General features: G+C 36.0%; 1 protein-coding gene and 1 non-coding gene across 10 annotated transcripts in view; both read right to left on the bottom strand.

Annotated features, from left to right (window-relative positions):
* EPB41 (erythrocyte membrane protein band 4.1) overlaps positions 1-23,886 on the bottom strand; it is a 177,594-nt gene that overhangs the window by 78,151 nt on the left and 75,557 nt on the right. For 8 of the 9 annotated variants that reach the window (XM_065930221.1, XM_065930222.1, XM_065930223.1 and 5 more), the window contains exons 2-6: positions 19,740-20,217; positions 15,873-16,085; positions 13,262-13,366; positions 10,473-10,515; positions 390-465 (exon numbers count right to left, since the gene is read on the bottom strand). In XM_065930221.1, the coding sequence (XP_065786293.1) occupies positions 390-465; positions 10,473-10,515; positions 13,262-13,366; positions 15,873-16,085; positions 19,740-20,217 (915 nt within the window). The remainder of the gene's footprint in view (positions 1-389; positions 466-10,472; positions 10,516-13,261; positions 13,367-15,872; positions 16,086-19,739; positions 20,218-23,886) is intronic. The other variant, XM_065930230.1, reaches the window with a different exon arrangement.
* On the bottom strand, positions 5,417-5,542 carry LOC136165767 (small nucleolar RNA SNORD22). Its single transcript, XR_010662748.1, has one exon. It is a non-coding gene; the product is annotated as a small nucleolar RNA SNORD22 (small nucleolar RNA).

The following is a 23,886-nucleotide window of genomic DNA, read 5'->3' as shown; positions in this document are numbered from 1 at the left end:
TAGGAAGAAAAAATAAGAAAACTGAGACTTTAGCTTTTATGATCCCTTAAGAAAGAACATCATGAGAGAAGAGTATTTAAAACAAAAAACAGCAGAGCTATTTGCCACTCTGTTTGTGTCCCGTTCTTTGGAGGATGGCATGGTTTATAGAGTCCCTGTCCACAGCATGGCATAATATCCTTGATAAGCAAGGTTAATTCCCCATCAATTTCCTCCAGGTGAGTCACAGATATTGAGGTTTTTAGGCTCACTTATTTGTAAGCCTGCCTTGAAGTAACTAGAAACTTTTTATCTTAGGTTTAATAATTCTTTAATTCTGAATGAAGAACTCCCCGGACCTTATGATAATGAAATTACTTATTACATATTTAACTTAATACATTATTTACCTTGTTATATCTTCTGTTAACTGTGCTGGGTCAGGTGGGTAAAACTTTACATTAAATGTGAAATTCCAAGGGACACCTGTAAAAATAAAGAATTTTATACTTATGTCCAAGTTTCTGGTTGTTAGAATTACCTAAAAACATTTTTTTTAAATATTTTTCCCCCCTGAGGTCTTCTAATATTGATACTTTTTTGCTCTGTGGATAAAATACTACCCTTATTTAAAAAGAAAAATAAGAAAGTTGTTTAGAGACCATCTAAGAGATTATCTCATTTTTTATTACCACACTTAATAGTTTTGCTTATAAAACAATATAAGCAAAATAACATGAAACTATCCTCGAGGTCAACATGTTTGTAGCAATGGTTTTCAAAATGTGATCTATATACCACTCTGGGCCCTTAAAAGTTCTTCAAGTGGTTCATGGATGTTTCCTTTTGGTATTGGCATTACTTATTTGTGACATCTCTCAACATTTTGTCAAATAAACAGAAACATTCTTCCCATTCATATGGGTGAGATTAGGAGATTACTTTAGAAATAAGAAGGAAAAGGCAATACACGTGGCTCTTAGAAACTATAGTTTATAATAAAATATTTTGGGTATGAAAACTACAAGAGTTCAATCCTAAAACTCATACTAAGTGTTTTACACTTTTAATATACAATGAAAATCAGGGATTATGAGTAAAAATTAAGCGGAGAATGCATTTCAATTTCTCCAGCTATGTGCTGCCAGTTCTAGGTTTTTTTTAACATGACTGTTGGTTTCCCAAACGGTAGTGCCTGATCTTAGTACGACTGGTTATGATGATAAGAGCTTCATTTTGTTCAGTACTTACTGCATTACCGGGCACTAAGCTAGCTCTCTTATATAAAGGTAGGTACTACTATTAGTTCATTTTGTCTATGAAGAAATAGAGGCTTAATAAAATACATAGCTAATTAATCCAGGGTTCTCTTACTCCAAACCCCATGCCTTTAACCATTGGACTTTATACCCTATAATATACATCTGTTTCAAACACTGTTTTATTTTACACCTATAGTATTTAATCTCCAAATATCATTTTTATTACTATTGGTTGCAATGACAAAATGAAAATTACAACCTGAAGTAGTTTGAATGTCTTAATGAATATATAGTTTTAAACATCTGAAACATTTAATACAAGAGTCTCTTGGAAATGGCTGAAATTTTCCTTCAAAAATTGAGTTAAAAGGCAAATTCCAGACAGTACAACAAAACTGTCTCAAATCTAGTCACTCTTAATGTCCACCATCAGCTCACTTTTAATGCTTCATATCCCCAAAACTTTAAATGGAACTTAGATTAGAAAAGTAACCACATAATTGTTTCTCATAAAAGGGGCAAACGGATGGGGGGGGTAGTATTTACAGTTCAAATACTGTAAAACATTATCTATTGTTTCATTTTCTGATATGATAAAAATATCAATCTAATCACTGTTAACTCATAATTCCCATATAGGCTTTAAAAAAAAAGGTGACTTCTATGCTACCTATAAAAAAATGTACTGGCTAAAGCAAAGCAATATGCGAAACAAGGTAGCTAAAAGAATGTTCAATAAATGTGAATTCAGCATTTAAGAACTTTAAAAATAAATTTAGTTATTTCATAACATATATAAATGGCATTTTTTTAACAGGGTAGGAAGACTAGCATTAAGGAAAGCAAATAAGCAACAGTTTACAAAGTGTGATTTTTTTTTCCCCCTCTTTGAGCTGACTGATATAAAAAGCTTGATATCACCCACGGTTGGCAGGGAAAATAGATACTTTCTTCTATTGCTGATGTGAATATAAAACGGTACAACACTGCATAGAACAACTGACAATGTCTATCAAAATATAAAATGTATAAACCCTTTCACCCAGCAGTTCCACTTCCATAAATGTATCTAAACAAACACTTAAAAGTGGTCAAGTGATACATGTATAAGACATTGTTTGTAACAGCAAATGTCTGGAAACAACCTAAATGTATTTATTTAGCAAGATAAGATACATCACCATTACATACTGTTGAGTGAAAAAAATAATCAAGGCAAAGAACAGTACATATAGAAAGCAACTGTAAAAGTTGGGGGTAGAAAAAAGTATATATTACAGGAATGATTGTCTAGGCAAAGACTGTCCCTATAAGGATACACAGTAAACCAGGTATAGTGGCTACAAAACTAGAAAGGGGAACTCCTGGGGAGAGAAACTGAGAGGTGAGGGGGAAGTGGTAAGAGAGAGACCCATTTTCACTATACACTCTTTTATACCAGTGAACACACTGTGTGTGTGTGCATGCACACACATCTTCTAAAGGATAATCTTTGTCTCCCACTATAAAGGAAATTCCTGAAGGTAAGATTTTTTTTTTCTGTTTTATATACTGTATACACCCCGAGCACCTATAACTGCTTAGCATATCACAGATGCTCAAGAAATCTTTGTTGAGTGAACAAATGATCTCACAGCTTTGTTGTGAAGGTCATATGAGGATGCTGCTGCTGCTGTTCAGTCGCTAAGTTGTGTCCGACTCTTTGTGACCCCCAGGGACTGCAGTTTGCCAGGTTCCTCTGCCCTTCACTATCTCCCGGAGTGTGCTCAAATTTATGCCCATAAAGTCAGCAATGCTATCTAACCATCTCATCCTCTGTCACCCTCTTCTCCTTTTGCCTTCAATTTGTCCCAGAAACAGGATGTTTTCCAATGAGTCAGCTGTTCGCATCAGGTGGTCAAAGTATTGGAGCTTCATCAGGACCGATTTCCTTTAGGATTTACTGGTTTGATATCCTTGCTATCCAAGGGACTCTCAAGAGTCTTCTCCAGCACCACAATTTGAAAGCATCAATTCTTCGGCACTCAGCTTTCTTTATGGTCCAACTCTCACATCTGTACATGACTACTGGAAAAACCATTGCTTTGACTATAAAGACCTTTGTTGGCAAAGTGATGTCCCTGCTTTTTAATATGCTGTCTAGGTTTGTTAAGCCTTTTCTTCCAAGGAGCATGTGTCTTTTAATTTCGTGGGTACAATCACCATACCCAGTGCTTCTGGAGCCCAGGAAAAGGAAATCTACGGCTGCTTCCACTTTTTCTCCTATTTGCCATGAAGTAATGGGACTGGATGCCATGATCTTAGTTTTCTGATTGCTGAGTTTCAAGCCAGTTTTTTCACTCTCCTCTTTCATCCTCATCAAGAGGCTGTTTAGTTTCTCTTCAATTTCTGCCATTAGAATGGTGCCATCTGCCTATCTGAGGTTGTTGTTATTTCTCCTGGCAATCTTGATTCCAGCTTGTGATTCATCCAGCCTGGCATTTCACATGATATATTCTGCTTATAAGTTAAATAAGCAGCCTGTTATACAATATACAGTACAATATACAGCCTGTTGTACTCCTTTCACAATTTTGAACTAGAAAAAATTGGAGACTGGAAAAGTTCTAATATTTTTTAACACTAAAATTTCTGCCTTCTACCTCAGCAAAACTTTAATGATGTTCCTGACAAAAGTACATAACCTGAAGATTCACATACCATGAGGAAACATCAGACAAACTCAAAGTGACCACTCATAAAATAGCTAGTCTGGACTCTGCAAAACTATCAATGTTATGAAATATTTTAAAGACTAAGGAATTGTTACAGATTAAAGAAAACTAGAGCAATGTGACAACTGAATGCAAAGCATCACCTTGCACTTTTGCTATAAAGAATATTAATGATACAACTAACAAACAAGGTCTATAATTTATAGTATTGTTTCAATGCTAACTTCCAGCTTTTAGTAATTGTATTATGGCTATGTGAGAAAAATCCTAGCTTTTAGGATAAGCAAACTGAAGTATTTAGGGGTAGAAAGCTATTGTGACAGCAATTTACTGTGTTTTCTTTTTAACTGAGGTAGAATTCACATAATATTAACCATTTCAAAGTATACTATTTAGTACATTTAGTGATACAATTCATTGACATTTAGTATATTCACAATGTTGTATAACCATCACCTCTATTTCAAAACGTTTTCATCACCCACAAAGGAGACTCTGTAGCCATTAAGCCTTGCCACCCTCCTCCTAGCCCCTGGAAACCTCTAGTCTGCTTTCTGTCTCTATGGATCTATACTTCATATGAATGGAATCAAACAATATGTGGCCTTTTATGTCCAGTTTCTCTCATTTAGCATCATGTTTGAGGCTTATCTATGCTGCAGCATGCATCAGTGTTCCATTCCTTTTCAAGAATAAATAATATTCCATGGTATATATGGAATATATATAACATTTTTTATCCATCATCCATTGGTGGACATTTGGATTGTTTTCCCCTTTTTGCTATTGTGAATAGTGCTGCTATGATGCAACTTACTCTTAACTGGTTCAGAAAAAATGTCATGTGTGTGTATAAGTAAAGAGAAAAAAAGATAAAATGAATGTAGTAAAGTACCAACATCTGAGGTACTTTAGGTATTCCTAAAGGGTATTGAGGAGTTCTCTGTACCACTCTTTCAACTCTTAAGTCTGAAATTATATCGAAACATTTTAATTTCTGCCTTCTAAGTACACAGGAAAACAGGAACTATCTCATACACTATTGGTGGAGATGTAAACTATTACACTCAATTTGAAGGACAGCAATTTGGCTATATCTGATAAAACTGAAAACAAACATACTCTATAATCTAGCAATTCCACCTTAAGGTATATAGGTTAAATCAGGGGTGTTTTAAACTGTGAACTCATGACCCACTGTGAAATCAATTTAGTTAGTCAAAATCAGCATTTTTTTTGAAGGTTTTAAAAAATTTTTATTTAGAAAGGCTGAAATGATTGTATGCTAATTTGAACAGGCAATCTGTACAAGGATATTTCAGTTTTGTATCCTCCACATTGGATTCCATTATGTGTGCTTTGTTCTTTCTTTAGACCTGGGGGGGGGGGGCGGGGATCTGCTTTTCAGATAAATAAACCAGTCATTTATTCCCCTCTTTTTCTTGTTTAGAAATTCTCATGATCCCTCAGACAGTTCCCTCTGGAACGAGCTTTCCTCTTCTCCCCCAGTCAGCCCCAGTGGGTTCACCTTTACAGGCTCTGGGACTAGGACAGGAAGTAAGACTTGTGAATATTTCTTCACTGGGAAAAAATCAGCATTTTTAAAAATGAAATAGAGTATAAAAGAAAAAAAGTCAGAAGAGGAATTCCCGGGTGGTCCAGTGGTTAGAACTTGGTGCTTCCACTGCCAGGGCCTAGGTTCAATCCCCAGTCAGGAAACTAAGACCCTGCAAGCCACACGGCACAGCCGGAAAATAAAAAAGTCAGAGGACATCACTTATAGTAAAGAATAAGGACTGATTTGTGAAATTTTCTTTTCAACTGAGATGAATTTCAAAATCATGTTCATAAGAAAAGCTAGTCACTATGACTGCTATATAATTTAATTTATATATATAAGAAATGCAGGTTCAATGCCCGAGTCAGGAAGATCCCCTGGAGGAGGGCATGGCAATTCAATCCAGGATTCTTGCCTGGAGAATCCCATGGACAGAGGAGCCTGGCAGGTTACAGTTCATGGGGTCGCAAAGAGTCTGACATAACTGAGCTACTTCAGCACACAGCACATGATGTTCAAAAAGGTAAAACATAAATTTTAATATTTCAATATTTATTGTATGAAACATTCATACATCAGGTACTAAAAAAACATTTAAAAAATACGATGGAATCATTAACACAAAATTCAGGACCTCTGCAGAGGAAGGAGAGGGGGATGCATTTAGAAGGAGCAAACTCTGGGCTATAGAATTTCTTAAACATAATTTGTGTTCTTTTATATATCACTGTTTTTCAGAAGGTATAGTATTTCTTGTTTTTGCTCTATGCTATGTCAGAAAGAGATGGAAGTAGCTAGCCCAACTCAGCAGGGGAGATCACTCCCATTCAGAACCAAGGAAGTTAAAGAAAGCTAAAAATTAAGCTGGGAGAAGGGAGAGAGACTGACAGACCTTAGAAGAAAGTTCAAATGGAAAAAATTAGGTTGGAGGGAAATTTCAAAAACACAGACAAAACAATACTGTCTATTGTATTTGGGTATGTATATGTGAAAGAAAAATAGAACATGGACTGAATCACTCCAAATTCATGAAAATACATTTCCATGGACAGATTTTGCAGAAGAAAATGAAAGAGATAAACCTTACCTGTACTGCTCTATTTTAAAAGTAAAATGTTAACCCATGTTAATTCTGGGGGTGGGTACATGGGTATATGCTACATTAACTCAATACTTTTCTATATTTTTTTGAAATACAGAAAAAAAATTTGCTGGTGAATATCTATTACAAATTTAAATATTCATACTTTTTTATTCTACTTCTAGGAATTTACTACAGATACATCTAGGTGCATGAGTGCTAAGTGCTAAGTCACTTCAGTCATGTCTGACTCTTTGTGACCAAATGGACTGTAGCTCATAAGGCTCCTCTGTTCATGAGATTCTCCAGACAAGAGTACTGAAGTGGGATGCCATTCCCTTCTCCAGATCTTTCCAACCCAGGGATCAAACCTGGATCTCCTGCATTTCAGGCAGATTCTTTACTGTCTGAGAAACAGGGAAGACCTATTGGAGTGGGTTGCCATTTCCTACTCTAGGGAATCTTCCCAACCCAGGGATCTAACCCTAGTCTCGTGTGTCTCCTGTGTTGGCTGGCAGATTCTTTACCACTGCACCACTGGGGAAGCCCTTTATATATGTTCACTGCAACCCAATATATATATATGGTGCTAAAACTTTATAATCATTAAAAAAATTTTAACAAATGAATTTATATATGTTAATATAAAGAGTATACAACTTATATTAAATAAATATTGCTTGCATATGCATATTAAATACATATAGAATATACATATTTATCTCAAAATATATTTGTAAAGCATATTATATATAAAATATAATATACACATTAAATACATATTTATATTAAAATGTATTGTCTATATACACTCAGAACATCTCTGGAAAGAACACAAGAAATTAGTTAAAGGACAAGGGAAAAAGGGAAATTTATCTTGTTTCATATTCATCTGGGTCTTTTAATTCCATACTTCATATTTAAAAATTTTAAACTATTAGTACATATGACATAATACACAGAAAACACAATACAAAACAATGTACAACATAACTGTATTTTTGAAAAGCAAAATTTATATATGCCTAGAAAAATCTTGCAGATTACACCAATTTAGTAGTGATCCTATCTGGAGGGTAGGATTTAGAGGTCTTTTATTTTCTTCATGATGTATTTTCATTATGTTTCAATTTTTCATAAGTATATATTACTTATGTGATAAAATTATATTTTTAAAAACCCAAATCTTTGTATGGACATCAACAATGGAATGGTTGGGAAAGGAATACGTCAAGGCTGTATATTGTCACCCTCCTTATTTAACTTATATGTAGAATATATCATGTGAAATGTTTGGCTGGATAAAGCACAAGCTGGAATCAAGACTTCAGGGAGAAATATCAATAACTTCAGATATGCAGATGACACCACCCTTATGGCAGAAAGCAAAGAGGAACTAAAGAACCTCTAGACGAAAGTGAAAGAGGAGACTGAAAAAGTTGGCTTAAAACTCAACGTTCAGAAAATTAAGATAATGACATCCGGTCCCATCACTGCATGGCAAATAGATGGGGAAACAACGTAAACAGTGACAGACTTTATTTTCTTGGGCTCCAAAATGACAGCAGATAGTGACTGCAGCCATGAAATTAAAAGACGCTTGCTCCTTGGAAGAAAAGCTATGACCAACCTAGATAGCATATTTAAAAGCAGAGACATTACTTTGTCAACAAAGGTCTGTCTAATCAAAGCTATGGTTTTTCCAATAGTCACATTTGGATATAAGAGTGGGACCATAAAGGAAAGCTCAGTGCTGAAGAATTGATGCTTTTGAACTGCGGTGTTAGAGAAGACTCTTGAGAATCCCTTGGACAGGAAAGAGATCCAACCAGTCAGTCCTAAAGGAAATCAGTCCTGAATATTAATTGGAAGGACTGATGCTAGAGCTGAAGCTCCAATACTTGGGCCACCTGATGCGAAGAACTGACTCATTGGAAAAGATCCTGAAGCTGGGAAAGATTGAAGGCAGGGGGAGAAGGGAACAACAGAGGATGAGATGGTTGGATGGCATCACCGACTCGATGGACATGAGTTTGAGTAATCTCCAGGAGTTGATGATGTACAGGGAAGCCTGGCGTGCTGTAGTCCATGGGGTCACAAAGAGCCAGACACGACTGAGCTACTGAACTGAAAATCTTTGCAATAGATAAATGTCAATCTTCTCTTTGGCACAATGAAATATTTACATTTTGATGCTAAAGTTTTTGTTACAGATATGGTTTTTCTTTCCCATATTGAAGGAAAGAGGTTTACTATTTTGTAAAGTTCTTTAAAAAAAAAAAAAAAAGACAAACACTTAGGTTGTTTTTCTTAGCAAGAGTTTTTTCCCTCAATAACTTGGAAGATAATCTACTAGATATTCTTCTCTACTTATCATAAACTCTTTTAACTTTTCTTCATAAATAGTTTTCTTGTACAATCATTTACTCCTGAGTAATAATGAATATAAAAAGTATCCTCATTGAAAGGGGCTTGGAATCATGTTTTTTCTTGTTATGTCTCAACTATTCTGAATATTTTTTATTCTGACTTGCATTTTAAAATGAGATTTTACAGGCAGGGAACAAATATGGAGAGTTGTCAGTCCAAATTAAGAAATATAAATAAACAGGGTCTAAAGGGAAACATTTTACCGAAACAAAAGTGTTTTCTTTCAGAAACAAATGAAAAACAAAATTTGTTTTCAGGTGATACAGTTACAACTTACTAATCATGATTAATAACATTTACTGCAGTTCCTACAAGTTTCCTGAAAAATAAACAAAACTAAGGACTTCCTTGGTGGTCCAGTAGTTAAGAATCCACATTTCCACTGCAAGGAGCATGGGTTCAATACCTGGTCAGGGAACTAAGATCCTGCATGCTGTGGTCAAAAAATAAATAAATAAAAATAAAGTTAAACTAAACTAAAAGGACATCTAGTCATAAACAGGAGGGGGAAAGTCTCTACCCTTTAGTCTACTGGGCCAGGGGTTACAAAATACCATGTGTGTGCTTAGTCATGTCTGACTCTTTTCGACCTCCTGGACTGTAGCCTGCCAGGCTCCTCTGTCCATGAAATTTTTCAGGCAAGAATACTGGAGCGGGTTTCCATTCGCTGTTCGCAGGGATCTTCCCCACCCAGGGATCGAACCCGCATTTCCTGCACTGGCAGGCAGATTCTTTGCCACTAGTGCCACCTGTGAAGCTCATAAAAATACTCATCTAGACATTTTCAAGCTAGAAAAATCTATCCGAACATGCAAGTCTGAGCATGATGTTCAGCAGTATTTTGTGTCAATGGGCTCAGGGCGAAGAGAAAGCCACAACGACAAAAGGGTCACTGGCAAAGGATTTCCATTCTTCGATTCTTTTTGTCCCTTCCACAGTTCCTTACATAGTTTGATTTGAAAAAAGACTGCTGAAAAGGAACAAAAAAGAACTACAAAGAGGAAAACATGGAGAAGGTTAGGACTCAATAGTCCAGGACAATTTAAACAGAACAGGATCAGGCAGCAAACTCCCAACTGCAGGCTGCTATGGTTTCAATCACTCCCGCTTTGAGAACTGGCTCCAAATCCTTTTCTTTTCTATTCTTTCTTCGTGTCCATCTTCTGTTTCTCTCTGTCATTCCTATCTTCCCCTATTTTGCCAAGTTGTCAAAAAAAAAAAAAAAAAAAAGAAATCAAGATCTGACCTACATCTCAATAGTGTCTACCTCTGCTGTACCTTTCTATTATGGAATCTCTACCTTTCAAAGGAAGGCTTTATCTCAATTTCAAAGCCATAGGCCATAGCCAGGATTCTAAAGTGACTCACCACCAGAATAAGGTTGGAAATCCTCTGACCTACTTTAAAAAAGAGAGAAAGAGAGCCATAAAATGGTTATATTTACTTACCACGAACTTGCTTTTTTATTTCTTTGGCAGAATCCAGCCATGTCTGTAAAAAGAAGAAAAGGCATTCACATAGAACTCCAAAATACATTAACCACAGAAAAGCAGGGTTACTGACCATCTCTAAAAGTGTCTCCAGGTCAACCTACATTTCCAATATTCTTTGCATTTGTTTCACATAGTATAGCACTTCTAAACAGAGAAACAAGGAGTCAGACCTAGGGCTTGAATCCTAGGTCTACTACTTTCTGGCTTAGTGATTTTAAGCATCTCTGTACCTCAGTTTCCTCATCTATTAGAGGAAATAAAATGCGATATTAGAGGTAGTGCCTACCTCAGAGTTATCGTGAAGATTAAAAGAGTTCATATATACATAAAGTTTTTAGTAAATAAGAAATGTTAAATAAGCACTTGCTATTTTTATTATTCTGTAAAGCTCTACAACCAGGATTATTGATATCACCCGGATCTTAATTTTTCCTCCAACTTTAACCTCCAGTCTCATTCAAGTTCTCCATGTCAGCACAGTACCTGGTACGCAGTTCGTGCTCAGTTAATGTTTACTGAATGAATACTATTTTGCTTTCTCTGACTACTCTTGCCCACACTAATTTCTGCCTTCACTGTTCTCCAACCACAGTTAAAGTCTGCACACCATGAAGGCAGGACTCCTCAACCCACCGTGGACCATGCAAAATTAACAGCACTTTAAAAGAGCCTCACCATTCCATAGGCAACTTGAGAAATGTTTAAAGACAGAAATTTCTAAATTGAACTAAGAGATTTTTTATTGACATAAAACATATACAAAAAAGTACATAAAACATATGTACAGATCAATAAATTATCAAAGTGAACATATACCATTATCGGCACCCTAGGAGCCCATTCCATGCCTCCTCCCAATCCCCGCCCCTCATTGTTCCCTCTTCCAAAAGTTTAGAATGGAATTTCAGTTGTATTTAGAAGAGTGAGGTGTCTCTTCCTCACCCTGTACCACCAAGGGCAAAGTCCAAGGTGGCCATCCCCGCCCTACCCAAGGAGTGAGCTTGATCACCACAATCTTACATTTGATTATATATTACTTTGAGGACCCCTCTGGTGGCTCAGATGGTAAAGAATCTGCCTGCAATGCAGGGGACCCAGGTTCAATTATTCACTTCAGAGCATTTTATTTAGCCAAAAGGTATTGGTAGAATACCTCCGTGTGCTAGGCACCAAAGTTACAGAAAAGGATTTAAAAATAGTGATTGTCCTTAAAAAATAGAGCTTGTCCTCAAGGGGCTGTCAGTCTAATGGAAGAGGTGTGTGTGAGTCACTCAGTCATGTCTCACTCTTTATAACCCCACGGACTGCAGCCCGCCAGGCTCCTCTGCCCATGGGGATTTTCCAGGCAAGAATACTGGAGTGGGTTGCCATTTCCTTCTCCAGGGATCTTCCTGACCCAGGGATCAAACCCGGGTCTCCTGCATTGCAGGCAGATTCTTTACCATCTGAGCCATCAGGGAAGCCCATAGAAAAGGTTAATAGTGAACAATCAAAACATCTTTAATTCTTAGAGACAGTTAGAAAATGTTTCTCAAAAGAATGGGGGAAAGGCCCTATGTTTTCCAAATTCTCTAGTTCACTGACTTCCCCAGAAGAGGTTCTTGCAAACATGAGAGAAGCTGAAACTAGATGATGATTCAGAGACATCAACTTTTTTGCCCAGAAATATTTTATCTAAGGAAGGGGGACAATAAGCCCTTTTTTACATAGCCAGATTTATACTTTGCTGTATAAACAAACAAATTCAGCTTTTATATTGGACACTTTTAACATTACTTTATACATAAACAGATCAATTAATATAAATAAAGCAATTTAATGTTTTCTCATTAAAAAATAAATAGGGTAGTAAGAACTACTATAAGGAAATAAAACTTGCTGATACGACAGAGGGCAGATGACCCTAACAAAGGCGAAAAGTTTTCCACGCAACTAACAGTTTTGTACCAATGTAAGCCCTGGAAGTTCAACTGTAAACTGAAAGAATTTTCACTGCTGAATGCCTTCAGATGAGTGAGTTCCCAGCAATTTAAGAATATTTGGTTCATAGAAAAATTATAACAACGATGTTAAAAAAAAAAAAGTAGGCGCCGGCACTCAGTGACTTCATTTATATGCCAAATAAGTGTTCTCAGATACTCTAACATAAACCTGAATGGGGTACACACACATAATATAAAAACATTTGATTTTATCTCACTGAGATTGTATAACACAAAATACTTCTCAGAGTATTTTTCTCAGTTCAGGGGAGAATTTTCTAACAGCTGCAGAAAGCTTTTCGCTGTGGTTTTAGAGACATTGTTTTTTCAGTTCAGTTCAGTCGCTCAGTCGTGTCCGACTCTTTGAGACCCCATGAACTGCAGCACGCCAGGCCTCCCTGTCCATCACCAACTCCCGGAGTCCACCCAACCCATGTCCATCGAGTAGGTGATGCCATCCAACCATCTCATCCTCTGTCGTCCCCTTCTCCTCCTGCCCTCAATCTTGTGGTTTTAGAGACATTGTTTTTTAGTTACCTTCAAGCTTACCTTATTAAGTTACACTGTATCTTGGAGAGGCAGGCATAAATACATTCTTAACAACAATAAATGAGTTAAAACAATTTTGGCAACGAGGACCAACCTAGTTGCTGTAGTTATCCACTTCAAAATCAGCATAGGAAGAAATACAAATATATGTCTGATAATAAAAAAAAGCAATTTGGGGAGGTCAGTTTCTTATATTTCAAGCAGTCTTCTCACCTTTGAGGTTGCATTTTCCCAAATGGCCAGACCAAAGTAGTCTTCCTCCAAAAGATTGAGGTGTTCACACACTCGTTTAAGTAAATCTTGTCCCTTAGCATGTTTCTGCAAAGATATACATATTTTGGTTGAGGTTTCCACTTATTCTTGTATTTATCATGAAATAACATAAAATGTCAGGTTCCAATTTCCTCTTTTCTCCTTGGTTACTAACACTTTCAGATGGCTACCCAGTGTAAATAGAACAAAATAACAAAAATCCTGTTTCTTAACTTGTCAGTTTAAATATGCAACACAGACATGGTTGCTTGGAAATGGTGCTACAATTCAAAGCAAAATCCCACATTCCCTGCATTGAGCATCCCCTGCCCTCCATCCTAAACATTACATTCTTTATTTTTGGTGCGATATTTCCTGAAGCTTGCTATGGGCTCCTGTCAGTCACTGTGAGCACCTGAAATAGCTAAATCAGCTGTCGACTCTAATAGTTAACAGTGGCTATGGAAATCATCAGACTATCATTCCCAGATCAAAAGCCCCAAGTCAATGAGCTGTGTCTCAACTCACTGCCATCTCTTTCAGAAAAATGCATAAACTATAAGATTTTAGATGTTCTATAGACATTACTCTCACAATTGTGCTCCAAATAATTTCTTAACATTCCTCTACCTAGAAAATCAAACCACCACCAATTTGAGACGCTTGTATTAACGTAGGCAGATTCTTTACCAGCTGAGCTACCAGGGAAGTCCTACAGAGCACAGACATTACTCTTATAATTGTGCTACAAATAATCTCTTAACATTGCTCTACCTAGAAAATCAAACCACCACCAGTCTGAGATACTTATATTCCTGTTTATAGGGAGGAAATGCCGTAACTTAGGGGTTGAGATTTAGAGTAAAAAAAGTCCCAGCTTTTTCATTTACTAGCTAAACAACGAGAGTTGATTCAATTAATATTTCTGAACATTACTTTCTCATCTGTAAGATGATAAGAATATTTATATCTGTCCTACCTAACAACTGGAAATGTTGAAAAAATTAAACATGCTAATACCTTCTGAGAAATATAGTTTAAATTTTTCAAAACATTAGAAATCATTGGCACATGTACATGACACATACCCTTCTCTCAATGAGCTATTTTTCATGACTATTAGTAATTCACATAGTTGCTAAATCATTTTTAGACTTATCTCATCTACATTACATCATTTTCTTCACCTTCTCCCTTCTATGTTTCATTCTAAAGGACAGAATTGACTTGGGAATTCTTCACATACAGGTCCCTACTCTCTTATTTATACTTCCAAAATTCAGAAGTTCTAAAAAGTAAAAGGTGACGTTTATTTTGTTTTTGTTCAAAGCTCTTCTGAAGGCAAATGCTAACCTGATCCATTATGGGTTAGTTTTTATTTTTATTTATCCAACTTAGCATCTTCATATATTTTACCATAGAAATAACATGCTTGGTCATGTGCCTACTGCTACACACTTGGCTGGGTGTATTATAAAATTTCCAGAGTATGTACTTATTGCTTTTCTAAAGCTCCAAATATTTTGAATACCAAAACACATCCGCCCCCACATGCTTCAGATAAAGGGAGTCCTATCTAGATTTTCATCTGAGTGTGAAGGATGAATGTGGAATAACTCTCTCCATCTCCAGACTAGTTAGTAGTGAGAAGAAGAAAGAGCAGACCCCAGGTCTCCTCTAGTTACTAGGAATAGTAGCCATTTTTAAAATGCAACAGTGTATTTTTCTTATTTTTCAAAACTTCAAGAGGGAATTTCTATTAATAAATACAATATAATATTTTAGACTACTTATTTGTGCTTTGATATATTTGCACATAAATAAATCAAATTAAAAATAATGTTATATACCTAAGATACAAGTATATATGAGTTATATGTATTAGAAATAATCTCAACAATTGCTTTTTATCAAGCATATTATAATTGATAATTACTGCTCTAATTTAAAAAAACAGCTGACAGATTTTCAAGGATTTTCACTTGTCTTGAAGCAAAAGAATAATTGAAATATTAATAACTCTGACTTTTCTATTCTTGATTCAATTATTTATTCTTCCTGGAAATAATAGAGAATTTTAACAAATGGCATTACTTGATGTAAGTTTTTTATATCCTATCTCATGGAGCTAAAGAAATACATTAAATAAACTAAAGCTTATTAAGGTTTAGATCTGGGAGAGCAAAAATGAACATGTAGTAATTTTTTTTTTTTTTGACAAATACAATTATGGGGACTGCTAGACCTAGAAACTGAGGCTATCCTGGGAAATCTAGTCATGAAAGGTCACTCTATAAATAATCTTTTTTATTTCTTAAAATTATTTTGGGTTATAAAAGTAACACTCAATTCACAATACATATATTTGGCAGATATAGAAAAAACTGGAGAAGAAAATAAGACTCACTCATAATCCTTTCACATCTCCACCCCCAAAAATCACTATTAACATTTCAGTCCATAGAAACAGTCGTTACATAAGGTCTTACCTCAGACCATGGCACCACTTTATCCAATCCTACATAAAACAATCTGTAAGCGTTATAACTACTGGGAATCAAAATGCACTCACCTCCACCACACATTCATAAACTGTGTCGTCCAACAGAGAGACCTTGCAATGCATGCTTCTGTGCCTTTTGATGGATTTCTGGGAAGCCTTTAATTCTCTCTCTGCTTTTGATTCAGGACCTTCTTCTTTTACTTCTATTTTAGAGCACTCCTCAAGTCCTCCTTCTTCCTTAGTCTCAAAATCGGGATCTTCTCTGTGTTCTTCCTGAGCAGGCTATATAGCCATGACATCACCAAGTCAGTAATAAAGACACTTCACACAACATGCTGTACATGTTTGCTTATAATATGGCTACCAATAAAAGCACTAACTGAAGAAGAAAACTGTTAAAACAAATACAAGTGATAAGAAGATTAAATAATTACTTTCTATACAAGATATGATCTCCCCAAAGATCCACAGACTCTGCTAGTCCCAAAACTTTATAATATAAGGTAAAATTTGTTCTTTTTTTCCCTAAAACTGAAGTGGGTAGCCATTCCCTTCTCCAGGGGATCGTCCCGACCCAGGGATCAAATCTGGATCTCCTGCATTGCAGGCAGATTCTTTACCAGCTGAGCCACCATAGAAGGCCCCTGATATAAGGTAAAATTCTATCTTCAGGTGGAATGTCATTTTTCAAATCAATAAATGAAGGTTTCAAGTAAACTAGAACATACCAATCTGTTGCTGTCAGCACTATATATTTTTACTGGTTATACCATTATCTATTCTTAAACTCTATCAAAACTTAAACATCTTTGCCCCTTGCTCCTCAATTCTAATGAGGTAGCCTTATGAATTGCAAAACAGGCTGTTATTAGTCATGCAGTCTAAATTTTATGAATGGCTAAGAGGGGTTCTTGACCAATTTAGAGAAAAGGCAACAGATGTAGTAGGCTAACAATTGCAAATACTAATGATGTAATTTTTCCTAGGGATAAACCATGACAAATGCAAAGAAGATTCAAAGAAGCAAGAGACAGACTGAAATCTAGATCCCCTAGGGCAACCATTAAGTCATTCCAAAGTAATACAGGTAAGTGAGACATTTTGGCATACCCCTACTTACTTTTAATAAAACTGCTGGTTCTTAACTAAACCTCACTAATCCTTTTCTTTCAAAAGAAAACATAGTTGACATTTGAGGAGGATTTAATTATTTGGCTCCTGCTCCTGGTGGCTCAGATGGTAAAGCGTCTGCCTACAGTGCAGGAGACCGGGGTTTGATCCCTGGGTTGGGAAGATCCTAAGGCAAAGGAAATGGCACCCCACTCCAGTACTCTTGCCTGGAAAATCCCATGGACGGAGGAGCGTGGTAGGCTACAGTCCATGGGGTCGCAAAGATTTGGACACGACTGAGCGACTTCACTTCCTCCTGCATTAGATACTACTGAAGTGAAGTCGCTCAGTCATGTCCGACTCTTTGCGACCCCATGGACTGTAGCCACCCCCAGGCTCCTCCATCCGTGGAATATCCCATCTGGCCTATCCCCACTCTACCAGTACTCTTCATGTCAGTACCCTGTTTGTTGCCTTCTAACATTTATGACGATAAATAATTATTTTGTATTTACTACATTTTTTTGTCTCTTCCATTAGACCATAAAGTTATCAAGAGTAGGGATCATGTTTGTTCAATAATAACAACAACAAACATTTATACAGAAATTACAATGGGTCATTATTGTTCTAAAAGCATTACTTATATGAACTCATTTAACCCTGTGGGGAATATACAATTATTATCCCCCCTTGACAAATAAAAAATTGAAGGCAGAGAAGTTAATCAGGTAGGATCATACAGTCAACAAGTCACATACCAGTCAGACTCCAGAATTCATGACCTCTGCCATATTGTAGTTTTTTGTTTACCAATGTCTGTCCAGCTTAGGGCCTGGCACACACAGTAGGTTTTCAGCAAATTTGTTGAGTGAATAAAAAAGTATTAAAAAATGACGCATGGTTTCCAAAAAACCCAAAGTACCCTAGATGAAGGCCAGTGCAATCCTACAATGCAAACTCAATTTTTTTTCTTTTTTTGCAAACTCAATTTTAAAAATCCTATATAGAAGAGGATCATTCAAATAAAATTCTACTATGAAATCAATGAATGAGATTTTAGTTAAATCTAAAATTTATCATCTGTATCAACTTAAATACAAATGTTATGATCTTTAGACAAAACAGACTAATCCTGATTCAAATGCTAACTAAAACAAGATAGAGATTTTTCAGTACATAAAGCAAAGGGGGGAAAAGGCAGCTAAAACCTCTTGAAACTACCAGACTTCCTGAAACATAATTTAACTCCTTTAGCATTCCTATAATCAAATTAAATTAATGACACTAAAATATGTGGTTTCTCTGCCTTTATTGCTTATATATTTTTATTAAAGTAATAATAACTAACATTTATTTGGTGCTTATAGTATGTCAGATATATGTATCCTTTTTAATCCTCATAATGCCCAAGTATGGTGAATATTATTATCCTCATTGTACAGAGGAGAAAATAAAGCAAAAGTGTCACTTGTCTGTGACTGAATCTTCTAGTCATATACTATAAATAAAACTTTGTCTTCAACCTACTTTCACTAATAAGTGAGTGAAGTCGCTGAGTCACGTCCGACTCTTTGCGACCCCATGAACTGTAGCCTACCAGCCTCCTCCCTCCATGGGATTCTCCAGGCAAGAGTACTGGAGTGGGTTGCTATTTCCTTCTCCAGGGGATCTTCCCAACTCAGGAATCAAACCCGGGTCTCCCGCATTCCAGACAGACACTTTAACCTCTGAGCCACCAGGGAAGCTGCTAATAGCAAATACATAATAACAACTTTATCCTAAATTTTACTTAGAACTTTTAATATGCAAGCAATATTTCCAGAAATACATATATTATTTTTTAAATCTAATAAAACTATATAGCCCAAGTCTGAAACCTATAATGGAAACATATAGGACTTACACATTTTACAATATACAAAATGCCCGCATGTTTTGAAAATAAAATACTTTGAAAATAACTCTTAATTTGTAATTTATTAAGCCTGAAAACAAATGACACTCCTAGAAAATAGTTTGAATTGCAGTACTAATATTTTCCCAAGGTTTTTGGACAGATGACCAGACTCACAACTCATTCTCAGTTTAAGTACACTAACAACTAAGCCTCCCTGCAACTACTATATATTACAAAGGTGATATAAAAGAGTTAAATTTCTTCATCTATATCTTACACTCTGTGGAAATACGATCTAGTTGTAGAAAACAACAAAGATAAGGCAGACATGGTTCAAACTTATTACCTACTTTTGGGTGGCCTGAATCTATCCCAAGGCTTTTATAAAGATTTCCATAAAAGAACTATGTTTGTTGATAAATTATCCCATTTCTAATAATTCCACTAAAATGCACTCTAAACCATTTCACTTCCTTCCCCCTCACCATTAAAACTCCTGGACTTGTTCCATCATTGTAGCAAAATATAAATTCATTTGATACATTTCTTTCATTTTCTCTTTTTTGATTTAGACAGTATAAGTATCTTTTTTTAAGTCTTTATTGAATTTGTTAAAGTGCTGCTTCTGTTTCATGTTTTCTTCTTTTGGCCAGGAGGCATGTGGGATCTTGGTTTCCCCACCAGGGATTGAACCTGCAACCCCAGCGCTGGAGGTGAAGTCTTAACTACTGCACTGCCAGGGAAGTCCCCAACATAAGTAAGTATCTTGACCGTGTTAATTTCTTTAGAGCAGAAACTCCAAAGCATTGTGTTACTTATTACTAACAATATCTAAGTCAACTAGCTAGTAAGAAAAAAAAACCAAATGTTCTTGAAGGAAAATTGTTTAACCTGCTTTCGCCTCCCACTCAATAGCATACCCTTACCTGAGTTTCTGCACTGCTTAATGAATGGAGATCCAAGGATGGGTCTGTTTTGAGCTCAGGTTCAGGAGCTGCAATTGGGGCCTTTAAAATGATCTCTTCGTCAAGACTAGCTCCAAATTCTATCTCTTTCTGACCTCCTTCACCTTTCTCTTTAGCTGACTCTACTTCTTTGCCTTCCTCCTCAGACACCTGAGATTTAGGCCTTTTGAGAAATGAGGAGAACAGCCGTGACAGGCCCCTGTTTTCTGATGTCCGCTCCTTGTTCTTGGTCAAGTCTTCATGTGTCGGAGTGTCTCCATTAGATGTTTTCAGCTTCTGCTCACACTGATTATCTCCCTCAGCTGCTGCTTGAGAAGCCTCTTCCAGCTGAGTTTCCTGTTGACCGGAGTTTGTGGCTCCCTCACCCTCTTCCTTCTGTGGTTGGTGCTGTGGATTTTCAGGTTCAGCCACTAAACTCTTCTCTGTTGTCATGATGTTGCTATTAAAAAGAAGATGGCAAAGGGGGGCTCTTAGAAACAGAATGCATTACTGAAGGCAAAACCCTCAATCAGGTCAAGTGTGACAGAATTAGTATTTTTAGGTATTTAACCACCAACAGACAGTGCTCTAGTCCATTAAACAGGAGACTCCATTAAAGCACAAAAATATCTTACCTATACATCCTGGATAAATTATTAATGCTTGACTTGCTAAAGTTATGACATAGAGAAATTAGCTTAAAATAGGACCCCCTGAAAGCCAGCTTAGTGAAATGCATATTTTAAATTCAAAGCTCAAAACTATGTATAGCACAGTTTTATCCTTCCTAAAAAAAGATCTCACTTATACACTATTCTTTGACAGCATCAATCTGCGGGTACAAGGTTTGTAGAAATTATCTGCAAAATTCTCTACATCCCAAGAGATGATGGGATTAAAAGATTCCTCGGCTCTCCAGTCTTATTGTTTATATTTCTCAGAATGCATATTAAGAACAGAAATGTAGAATTCTGACCATTTGTTATCAGACTTGACAACAGCAATGACAAGTATACAGTTAAAATAATCACAAAACAAATCCTTAGGATTTCGTGTTACAACATTAAATTGCCAAAGTCTCTGACTTTAAGTTTTTTAAGATCTTTTTTCCTTCTGACAAATATGATTTAGAATACTCTTCATTTTTCAGAGCAGCAGTGAACTATTACAAGAGAGGAAAATAGAGAGATAATAGAGAAAAATGAAGATGCAAAATAGAGAAGAAAAATATTGATTAGAAAGCAAATACTGATTCAACTGTAAGAGAAGAGAAAGCAAGCTGTAGGCCTCACATATTTCAAACTTGTTGGTCTCTAGTCTCTTTCTCTCAAAACTCTCAGTACTATTAGTCAAGTCACATAATAATGCCAAAGAGTAATGTCACTAAAGGGTAACCAACACACCAGGGAACCATTGAGCAATGAAGTCGACTAATAATGACCTTACACTTACGGTTATACCTAAAAGTACTCCACTCAAAAAGCAGTGTTTATGATGTCTTTGCTTCTGCTCCATGCTGTTTAGATGAAGTGATTTAATTCGATGCTAAAAATCTGAACTGATGAACCATATTTGGCCAATTCCATCCTCAGACCTTTTACACTTGCTGGTCTCTCTATGATGTTCCACTCCTGGATATTTGAAAGCAGGTCCCTTCTCATCATTACTGCCTCTGCTCAGATGTCACCTCTTTAGAAAGGCTTCCCAATCACATCCTATCTGAAATAATGGCCCTCCAGATGGTCTCATAGCACTTATTACTATTTACAATTATCCTGTTAACTTGTTTACTGGTTTTTGTCTTCTTTCCCCCCATTTAGTGACATTACTCTTTGGCATTATTATGCGACTTGACTAATAGTACTGGGAGTTTTGAGAGAAAGAACTTAAAATTTAAGTTCCATGAGGACAGAATAGTACCTGGCACATTACAGGTATTAAAAAAGTCTGTTGAGTAAGTTAATTTCAATTGAATATACCTGAAAAAAACTGCAACGGTGTTCTCTAAATTATTCAAGTAAATCTGCTTCAAATGCTCCCTAGTCCTATGCTAGGGATACAACAGTAAACAAAACAAGTAGGTCTATGTCATCATGGAGTTTATAGTCTTGATTCAACTTTAATCAGTATAATGAAAGAATATTTAAGAGAATTCTTATTTACAATGAGTGAAATCTAAATAATTGTGTATAAGTGGAACAAAGCAGTGAAAAGAGAAGGAAGCTAATGGCATCAAACACTATTTCAGTGCCAGGCCCTGGGGTCAGGGACATTATCTACATTATTTAAAGTAAGCCTTTCAATAACCCTGAAAAGGAAAATGGAATTGCTTAATCTCATCGCTGAGGAAACAAATTCAGAGTAAAACTGGCCCAAGGTCACAATGATAGTAGGTGACAAACCACTGTAAGTGATATTGAAATAAATAAAGGTATAATAAAAGGAAAAGCCTTTATGTGAGTTCTTACTGCTGATCTACTTAAATTATTCTATTTTGAGCATTATTAAATAATCAAAATATTCACAGAAGCATATTCTCCAATTTCATCTATTAAGTCATCAAAACTACTCTGTGCTAATAAATGACACAATAAGGTCTTTATAAACACTACTTAAATATTTACCAATCAATGTATATTCTGAATTTGCTACCCTTGAGTGAGGTACACTTGTCTTAATTCCTCCTTATATTAGGAGTAGGCAACTGATTTTTCCAAGATTCTTTTTGTTTAATCTCTAAATAATCAAACTTGACCCAGAAAGAAAACGTGAATATCAAACCACCAGTTACTCTCAAAGAGTTATGATTTGATTTGAGAGCACCGATTTACTTCAGACTTCCTTTGCAAAAATAAACAAGAGGACAGGCTGAGGACTGAGCACTATTTTCCACAGATTTTGGATGTGACTTTATCATTCATCTTACTGAAAAGACACAGAAGCAACTTCTACATGGAACTGTTCCCACACAACAGACTTTACAACAGGATCTCTCTCAAAGATCCATAAAAAATTATGAATCTTTCGTGAACATTTTAGCAGACACGAAAATCGCTTAAATTCAATTCCAACAATCTTTGACATGTATTTTTCAATAAATAAAGAGTGTTTTTCTTGTGTTTTCAATTTTTTATCATTAAAAAAACAGGAAAGGTCTTCTAAGGATATTCCTATGATTTTTTTCCCATGAAAAGATGTCATCTCAAAGTAGCTGAATGAGTATGAGCACTCAACTGTTTAAAATGCACACGCAGTTACAATTTGTATGCTATATGTGTGCTTGTTAACATTTAATGTGTGTTGAATCACCCAGTAATCTTAAAATACAGATTCTGATTCAGCAGGTCTGGAACGGGGCCTGACTCTACGTTTTTAACGAGCTCCCAGATATTGCCAATGCTGCTGGCCCACTGACCACACTTTTGAGTAGCAAGGCAGAGAAAACTATTATTTCTTTGGAAACATACTCAAAATGTCTGAGAAACAAAGATGGGAGAAAGCTACCTTCAGAAAGTGGAATGTGAACAGCGAGAAATAGTTAACACAATAAATGCCCAACAAATGCTTGCTGAATTAATGAATGAGTCAGCAAAGAATGCAGTATACTATTAAATGTGGAACCTGACCATTAACATGTTTCTAGAACTCATCTGGTATTTAATCAAAAGTTAATCGAATTTTTCTACCACAGATCTGTGGCAATTTCAAGCTGTCCATGCAGCCCTGACACTTGACTACTTGACACTTGACTTTCTCCATTGATATGATCTCCTGTGAGGCTCCCCTGATGTCTCAGCAGGTTAAGAATCTGCTCCCAATGCAGGAGACATGGCTTCAATTCCTGGGTGGTTAGACAGCTCCATTGATATGAATCTCTTTGCCACATTTAGGGAGGAATAATCAAGACATATGAATAAAGAATTAGAAAACATATCTATCAGTACAAAACCAAAACACTTCGCCACACATAATTACACTCATTTTTTTTTAAAAAAAGCTAAATACAAGTAAAAAAAGAGATGAGAATACCATATGAGGAACAGGTAAACAAGCAGAAGGGTAAAAGAATTCTCTTAGAACATACAGAAACCAACCTCAGGTAATATCATAAATGCAAGAAAACAACCAG

This window comes from Muntiacus reevesi, chromosome 3 (assembly GCF_963930625.1).
Source record: "Muntiacus reevesi chromosome 3, mMunRee1.1, whole genome shotgun sequence".
In the NCBI taxonomy this organism is placed as follows: domain Eukaryota; kingdom Metazoa; phylum Chordata; class Mammalia; order Artiodactyla; family Cervidae; genus Muntiacus; species Muntiacus reevesi.
The sequence above is the reverse complement of the archived record's forward strand: the minus strand, read 5'-3'. Positions and strand labels throughout refer to the sequence as shown.